Genomic DNA, 9,418 nt, shown 5'->3' on the forward strand with positions numbered 1-9,418 from the left:
AAATATCAATTTATACAAAAAAAAAGAGAAAAAATTCTATACATAAATACGTGGATTGATTGAAAGGTTTTGATCGTAAAATCGAAATAATTGTTTATTAATCACACAGACAAACTCATTTTTATTTAAACAAAAATAAAAGGTTTTTATTGAAGCTCAAAACTTTTCAACCTACTCTCGTATATTTATGGGAAAAATACTGCGATAGGTGGTCCATCGCAATGAGAGTTTCACCATAAAGATACGTCAAAAAAAGAGGCATTTTTTATTTATATTATTATTATTATTATTATTATTATTATTATTATTAATATATTAATATTATTCTCCTTCTAAAAATGCTAATTATAGAGAATTGAAATATAAAGAGTCTCTAGATTCGAATTCTTAACGAGAGTTTCGTTTTCGCGAGATCTTAATCGATGATAATAATAATATATTTAATACTTAATAAGAATATTATATATAAACCTATGCGCGAGAGAGAACGGCTCTTTCTCTTTTTTCTATATGTATACGTGTGTTCGTATGTTATTTTTTGTTAATTATTCGATCGATTCATTTGTTTCCCTAATCGTATTATATTAGCCCCTTATCGGTCGTCAGTATTTTTTTTTCACGCGTTTCTCATTAAGTTATAGCTGATTTCGATAAATATGCAAAAACTTTTTAGGATTGTAATATAATAACATTATTGTTATAGAAATTATTGAGATTTATTTTGATTTATATTTTTTTATTATTTTATTTTATTTTTCTTTATCTTCATTTCGCAAAAAGCCATTGTCATGGGGGAGAGGTGACACTAACGTCCGATAAGGGTTAGAATAAGAATAAGAATAAGAATAATAAGAATTAGAAGAATAAGAAGAAGAAGAAGAAGATGATGAATAAGAAGAATTAACGTAGATCGTGTTAAATTCTTCCTTTCAAGTATAATAATGTATACCTAATTCTCTCAATAATTTAATTCTTATTGGCTTTTGTTAGAGTTAAATGTAATTACAGAAATTCTATATTTTCTCAGATATTCTCTTTCTCTTTCTCTCTCTCTCTCTCTGTCTCTCTTTCTTTTTTCTCTTCTATCTTCACAAATGAAATAGAGTTATTTGAAATCTTTGATTGAAAAAAAAGTCCCTAATCGAATTAGGATCAGCTATCGTCGGGGGTTTCTTGATATTCCTCGCTTTCTCTATGAACGAGTACGTGAACAACCGTAGCTTCAGATTGTTGTCTGATCAATGGCGGTCTAGATGGTGGTGCAGAATTTTCTGGACTCGGTTCTGTTACGAGTATACTGACTGAGTCACTTCCGTCACCTATTGGAAGTGATATTGGTTCTGTTGTCGGTGCTACTCCTACTAACCCAGTTGATCCAGTTGCAGTTGTTGTTGTTGTTGTTGTTGTTATTGCAGGTGCTGTTCCTGTTGCTATAGTTAAGGGTAATTGCGATGGTTGTAATACTGGTACTAGTGGACGTTTTCGAAGACTACTGCAACGACGATTGAAGGCCTCTTTAATGTCGCGTTGGAGAGTGTTCAGGGACAACGTCGTACCGCTGGTACGCAGTGAACTTCGTTTCGAACTCGGTGGACTCAGGACGTCTTCGTCTGGATAAGTTTCCACGGCGTCCTGACGGCCCAACGTCGCACCGAGCGATCTGTGCACAAGGTTTTATTATTTTTTTTTTATATTTTTATATATTTTCATTTCTACGTGATATTTTTTGTCATTTGATGGGGGGGGGGAGTGGGGGTTAAGAGTGTTTTCTGTTCGGGATTTTTTTTCTTGCCGTGTGTTGTTTTATGTATTCAATCGTTATTAGATTTGTATCTTTGGAAATAAATTAGTAACTTTGGATAGTAAAAAAAAAAAAAAGAGAGATTGCAACGAATATCTACTCTTATAATTTTTGTGTGCAAATAGCTACTACTTTTTATTCTTTTTTTTTGTTTTTTGTTCAATACAAATTAGGTAACGTCGATTCGATATTGTTGTTGATAATTCTTCTATGATATTATTATTTTCATATATCGTATATATAATTTGTAATTAATTTAGGATTATAATGAAATTTTTAATAATGTAATATCAAATCGGCATTACATATTTTCGTTGACAAAATTAATATATATAAATATCATATTCTAGTTTTTGTAATTAATGACGAAATGAAATGACATTTTGAAAAGCGGTGTTTTCCTGCAAATACACATCGCACAGCCAGAAAATGACCATGATTTTTCTAATATTAAACTATATTATGCGATACTGCGCAAATAATACTTTTTACAATATTTCTAATTTTAATGCTAAATGTGTAAATATATTTACAGATACAAATAAATGAAAGAAAATGTTAAAAATAGGAAAATATCATCGAAGAATCAATTTCCTTTTTGTTTTTCAATATGAGCATCGATGATAACGCTATAATCGATTTTTAATGCACGAAATATATTGCTTGATTATACAAGGTGGGCCAAAAGTTATTAAATATATTTTTTTTTTAAATCAATTAATATTTCTCAAAATTTTCTAAGCCAAACGTTTTAAACTCAAGCACTTGCAAAGCTTACAATTTTACGATCTCTAATCAAAAAGTAACATAATAAATTTAAAAGAGAAAAAAAAGTTACTTTAACATTTAAATTTAATTGAGAAACCTTTGGGCTCATCTTGTAAACAATTTGTACAAAGAAATTAATCGAATAACTGTCCGCGAACGTGCTGTTAAAACATCGTGCATCTAAGTTCGACGTCATCGTCTTAACGAATGCCTAGCATAAACAACATTTTGTTTAAAATTAAAAAAAGAAAAAAATATGTATATATTTCGTAATAATTCGATAATGATTTAATGCACATCTAATAAAATGCTAAGAATATAAAAAAAAAAAAAAAATGAAGAAAGGAAAAGAAAAATATTCTCTCGCAACGCCAACTTTTCTTGTTTCAAATTGCCAAGCGTATTTTTACAGGGCTGAATATTTCTATAAAAGAAAAAAAAAAAAAAGTAAGGACAAACAAATATGAATTAAAATAATCAACTTTTAAATCTATGTAAACGAATGTTATCAACGATATATTTAAATATATATGTGATCAAATTTAAATGAATATCTACGAGAATTTTCAACAATTTTACCTCGTTTCTTTGCTCGTTTCTTTGCCTGAGGAGTTTTGAAATGAAAAAGATTAGATTAATGTATAATTTTGATTTAAAATTCTTCTTGTTATATTCTTTTTTTATTTTGTAAAGACAAAAATTGTTCTATTCGCTTTACGACGACAATACCTACGATCATCACCAACAGTAACGCAACGCAACAATAAAAGAAACAAAATAAAACTACATCGAACTCCTCAGGCTGATACTACCATTGCTTTATAAAAAAAAAAATATATATATATAGAAAAAAAAGATATAGGAAAAATAAAAACGTCATTCAATATAATATAGAACAGAGTTATTAATAAATGAATAATAAATCATCTTTGAATGAAATCAAAATGTCTAAATTGGATTCTATACTTACGTGTGAATCCATAAACGATATAAACACACACACACACTGGCTAGGTGTCTATAACTTTTTTTTGTTTGGTTTTTTTTAATTAAATCTAACAATAATTTTTAATATGCTTTATTTTTTTTTGTTTCTCCTTCATTTTCTTCGTGAAATGACACAATGAAAAGAGACAATTATAGTTTTCTTATTGTTTTCTTCTTCGTTCATATAAATGAACGAAAAATGAGTAATGCAAGAAGATAAGAGAGTGAAAGATAATACACACACAAGAGAGAAAAAAAAAAAAGAAAATATAATAATAAAAATAAAAATAAAAATAGTATAGAAAAAAAAATACGAACCTAACAGTAATGTGAGAATCAGATCCAGAACTTGAGGTGGCCGATGGTTGTTCCGTGGTTGGTGAGGGACGGGACACGGTAAGGGCGGGGGGTTGCAGGTCCTCGTGGGTTCCCGTGGCGCCGGAGAGCAACAGCAGGGGTAGATTTGGAAATAGCCACGCTGATGCTGTCCCGAGCTCACTGAGATCGCTGGCGTCGCTGGCCCTGGAGGACTTGCGGCTACTGGCCCGGCTACCTCGGTGTACGTGCAGCAGGGCCGACAGCTTTCCACCCCAACCACCCCCGCCCCTACCATCACTCCCCACACCACCAGGACTCGATGTTTGCGTCTGTGAATCCACCTCGTGCGCAATCCTTTCCCTTTCCTTCTTCATCCTAATTTTATCAAATTATTCATTTTTATTAATTTCATCCAATTAATGCATAACGCGTAAATATGATGTGTAGTGTGAGAAGATAAATAAATCTTAAGTATAGGTGGGATAATGAGTGTGTGAGTTTGGATTTAAAGAGGCCCAATAATGTAAACAGTCGAATAGTGATAGACAAAAACCGAATAAAGGTACAAAAGACCTAAAAAAGCAGTCAGAAGTAGTCAAGAAGCGAACACGTTTTTTACTGTGTTATAATTATTTTTCTAATTAGTTATTTCTCTCGTTCAAAAATAAAATTATTAATAAATATGTATAGTAGGGAAATTGGACATTAAAAAGAACTAGAACTTAATTTTGATTCTTGTAATATTCGAAAAACTAAACATCTAAACTTCGTTAGATTTGAACACTCAAACAAAACTTTTGTTTTGCGAATTTCCCACCAAAAAATCTATCTCAACATTATGGGAATTCTTATTTTTTGTTCGTCGAATATCCGCTCAGAAAACTGACTTAGATAGAGAGAATATATACAATATAATTAAATAAAAAATAAAATATAAAATAACTTACGCAATAAATTCTCTAATCGTACGTTGAATGAGCCTGGCAGCTTTATCCTGACGTTTCCAAATTCTGGTGGAAGACACTATTTCCAATTCCTTTCTCGTTGGGAATTGCTTCTTGAACTTAACGTCCATTTGTTCTTGAAGCTTACGAAAATCATCGGATTCTTCAACGTGTCCAAGAACGTGCTTGACAAGTGCGTGCAGGATGTCCAGACAATGGATCTTGTTACCCTTCGCGATGGGAAGATTAAAGCTTACCAACGCTACGACATTGGGCTTTGATATTCCCAGAGGTGGGTCTAGGCTCGCTATGAAATCACTTAGCTGCGAGAAACTGATAAATTGGGTTGCATGTGGATCATATCTGTAACAAAGAAAAACAATTATATTTCATTGTTTAATTATTAAATAATTTAACATCATTAGATCAATGAGATTTAAAAAATAAAAAAACAAGAATAAATAAAACAATAGTTTGACATACTTTGACCAACGAATATAAAACATTTCTAGGTCATCCTCGACGATACCAATTTCTTCTTCCTGATGAGCCTGATTGAAGTTTTCCAAAATAATAGCGATGTACATGTTGATAACTATCATATAACTGATGATGATAAAGGAAGTGAAGTAGGTAATTGCCAATAAAGGATATCCGCAGTCGCCGTTCATTTTCCTACTGGTCGGGGTCGGATCGCAATCAGGTGCTTGTACCATAAGTGATTCTAATACATCATTCCAGCCAGCCGAAGTCATCAGACGAAAAAGTAATTGCATGCTACGACCGAACGTTTCAAAGTTTACCTGTAAACAATATCATTTATATATTTATATTCAATTATTAATTGGATATAAAATGTTAATGAAAATTATTGTTTTCTCACCATGTCATCCAAAGCTCCTTGTTTCCTGACATGTCCAAACACTGACATACCAATAATGGCGTAAATGAAGGTAATCAAAGCAAGCAATGCTCCGATGTTGAATAATGCCGGAAGACTGACCACCAATGCAAATAAAAGTTTACGAATACCCTTAGCAGCTTTAATGAGCCTTAAGATCCTACCAATTCTGAACACCCTCACCACCCGCAAGAGCGTCGGGGACACGGGAAAGTCCATCATAATATCTTCCATAAGTATTCCCAATATCGATGCTAAGACGAGTAAAAAATCGAATAGGTTCCATGGTACGGTGAAATAATGATAACGCAATCCAATTATCTTCACTATTGCTTCCAAACCAAATACCGTCGTAAAGAATGCGTTAGATACTTCAAGGACGAAAAATATTGGATGTGGTTGATCGTAATGTTCGATTCCCATCGTCAGCATGTTGAGAAATATCAAAACGAAGATCGCTATTTCGAATCTGTAAATATGATATAAGTTTTATTGAAACAAAATGAATCTCTTGTTTAGTTTTGACACTGTACGTGCTTTTAAAAATTAGCCAGCCAGCCAACCAACCAGCCAACCAACCAACCAACCAACCAGCCAACAACCCAGCCAACTAACCAACCAACCAACCAGAGCAGCGTTTAGTAGCGTTACACGTGTATAAACAGTTGGAATGTGTTACCACTCTTTTTTGGAGTGACCTTAAAAATTAAATGATAACTCAAATCAAATATAAAATGAAAGAAAGCTAAGCGTTCCCATAGATTATCCTGAAAAAGTCACCACCATCTTCTTTATCGATAAGCGGTGCAACTGTTCATCCTTTTTAAGAGTTTTGATGAATTATTTTAATTATTTTTTTTTTAAATGTGTTTATATTGAATCTTGTCAAGCGAAATATAGAAGTGATGAATTGCGAGTCGAAAATTTGAGTGAAGTTGGCCGAAGAACTTTGATCATTCGTCTGACGAACGACAATAATCTTCGGCTCGCATAGCGTCCTTCGTATGTTCCGCTAAACGAGCTCCAAAATATGCGTGGGTGTGTGAGTGTGCAACGAGTGTGTACAATAAACAACGAAAGCAATATCATCACAGTATGTAGAAAAATATCAACTCGATCGCACGCTTTTAGTTATTTAATTATTATTACAATTAGAAAATCAATAATGTTGAGATTTTTAATAGAAACAATATAAATTTATATATAAATTTATATATAAATTTATTTAAATGTGAAATAATATAAAAATTTTTGCAAATACGCAAAAAGTTATTTATGAAACATAAAATATTAAGGATATTGAAGAGAAAAAATACCAATGTTAAATATTTAAATTTAAATTAAAATAAATTGCGGTATAATTTGTTAACCAATGAAATATATTATTTGAAAATTAAACAAGAATTCGCGTTGATAATTATCGAAACCGTGCGATCGGGTAAAGGATGTTTGCTAAAAAAAAAAAAAAGAATAATGAAATAATTTTTCAAATAAAATAATAAATGTTTAAATATATATATACATATAAATAACAGAAAAGAAAAACTCTGACACATAATTACCTTCGGGAATTGGACAGGTCGTAGAACATTGCGAGGAATTGGTTGATCGGACGTTTTATTACTTTTTGCGGCTTTTTACGGCCGAGCTTTTTCATGGCAGTGTAGTAGTGTTTTTGACTCTCGGTCAAAAACATTTCTAGCACGCCACCTTCGTACTGAAATGGAAGAAGAACAAATAAAAGAGATAATACGGTTACTTGATTCATTGAAATTAAATAAAATTCGTTTTTAACATTAGTGTCGTATTGCTAATATACGATTAACTATAAACATAAATATATTCGATTGGGTAAAGAGTTTCTTCGTATTTTTTTTTGTTTTCTCAGATAAATGACTTTTTTTGCATAACTATTAGCTATAACTATGCTAATATTAATCGTATCCGAAAATACTCGCGAAACTTGACATATCATAAATAGTATTTTTCAAACTTTTTCCATTCACGAAACTATTGTGAGTGTAGAAATATTTCATGGAACCCTTCCTCGTAACACGACAAATGATATTAATACAATGTAATATATCATCTAAACAACAATTCCTGGAACATTTGGAACTCTCAGAATTCTGTGGAACACAGTTTAAAAACCACTGTCCTAGAATAATTAAAAAAAAAAAACAGTTGCAATGTTTGTTTGTTCGGTCAATAATTTATTAAGTCTCGAAAATGAAAATGAGAGTATAGAGAAGAAATTTGATGATACAAAACTGATTTGAACGTTTTAATTAGAAAATTTGGATGCCGAAGATGCATCACGGTTTGATCAACCGATCGATGAAATTGTGGATCAAAAATTAAACATAACCGGTACGTTAACAATCATAATATCGGTAAGGAATTAAACATCGAACAATTTGAAATCATTTGGAAAAAATTGGATGGAAAAAAATAGGGACAAAAATTTGTTTCGTTTTTTTTGCATTAAAACACGAAGAAACATTTTCCCCGGCCTAATATACACAATTTATATTATATATTTGTATATTTCATTTAGAAAATGTTTATGCGTATAGAAGAAGTGAATAATCATTATTTAACACGTTTCACATATTAATTAGAGAACTTGTAAGTCTATGGAAATGTGGCACTTTGAATAAGAAAAAAATTTATGAAAAATATAGATGAAAAATAATAAAACACGAGCTTACCTTCTTTTTTAACATGTTAAAGTTATCTATGATCACTCCGATGAATAGATTCAATGTAAAGAAGGAACCACAAACGATGAATATTACGAAATAAAGGTAAGCCCAAAGATTAGCTTCCCTTTGGGGTTGTAAATCTACACCCCTGGCATCAACAGCATCTTCCATTACTTCCATCCAACCTTCGAATGTGGCCACTTGAAATAATGCCAAGTATGCGATTCCAACGTGATCGAATGTTATCTTACTGTTCTCCCATGAATAATTTTGATTTAGGCAATCGTCCTTGGTATTTATTATCTAAAAAAAAAAAATAAAAAGAAACAAATTTGAAACGTTTATAAAATATACAAATATTAATAATTCTTTAAAAATAAAAAAATGTAACATTTTTCATTTAAATTAGATATTTAAAGTATTGGAAGATAAAGTTAGGCTTTTAAAGAGATCAGATATTGCTTCTTTTTTTTTTTATTGTTTTTTAATTAGAAATTTTTTATTTAAAAAGAAAAAGAAAAAATGGATTTTTCTATTTAATGTGTAATAATTGTATGTTTTATATTTGACAAGAAATAATTCTATTAATGACTTACCGTTATGTCCAATAATTCACCGTACTCGTCAAGACATTTGAAGAATTTACCACCAAAAAATTGGACACCCATAATCGAAAAAATAAGCCAGAACACGAGACAGACGAGGAGCACGTTGAATATACTAGGTATTGCATACATCAACGCGTTCACTACGATCTATATACAATGTTGAAAATTAATATTGATTAATTTATTATTAATTTAAAAGATTATAACAGTAGAACCAATTAATTGCCATTTTTCTGTATTATCTCTTTTATGCTAATAACTTGATAAATATAATGTAAACATTTTTCATTAATTAATATATTATTAATTAAATTAATATAAGATCAGAAAATTTTCTTCTATATTATATTAAAATTATTATTTCATATTAAATAATAATATTATAT

The 9,418-nt window shown here is 30.7% G+C and overlaps 1 protein-coding gene across 1 annotated transcript in view; it reads right to left on the reverse strand.

Annotated features, from left to right (window-relative positions):
- Window positions 1-287: 287 nt before the first annotated feature.
- LOC106788462 (sodium channel protein 60E) overlaps window positions 288-9,418 on the reverse strand; it is a 72,579-nt gene continuing 63,448 nt past the window's right edge. The window contains exons 15-22 of the mRNA XM_014751731.1: window positions 9,021-9,179; window positions 8,431-8,727; window positions 7,282-7,436; window positions 5,702-6,188; window positions 5,302-5,621; window positions 4,822-5,181; window positions 3,875-4,249; window positions 288-1,660 (exon numbers count right to left, since the gene is read on the reverse strand). Coding sequence (XP_014607217.1) covers window positions 1,153-1,660; window positions 3,875-4,249; window positions 4,822-5,181; window positions 5,302-5,621; window positions 5,702-6,188; window positions 7,282-7,436; window positions 8,431-8,727; window positions 9,021-9,179 — 2,661 coding nt within the window. The 3' untranslated portion in view covers window positions 288-1,152. The remainder of the gene's footprint in view (window positions 1,661-3,874; window positions 4,250-4,821; window positions 5,182-5,301; window positions 5,622-5,701; window positions 6,189-7,281; window positions 7,437-8,430; window positions 8,728-9,020; window positions 9,180-9,418) is intronic.

Source organism: Polistes canadensis, unplaced genomic scaffold (assembly GCF_001313835.1).
Source record: "Polistes canadensis isolate GaletaPanama2010 unplaced genomic scaffold, ASM131383v1 scaffold_140, whole genome shotgun sequence".
NCBI classification, from domain to species: Eukaryota; Metazoa; Arthropoda; class Insecta; order Hymenoptera; family Vespidae; genus Polistes; species Polistes canadensis.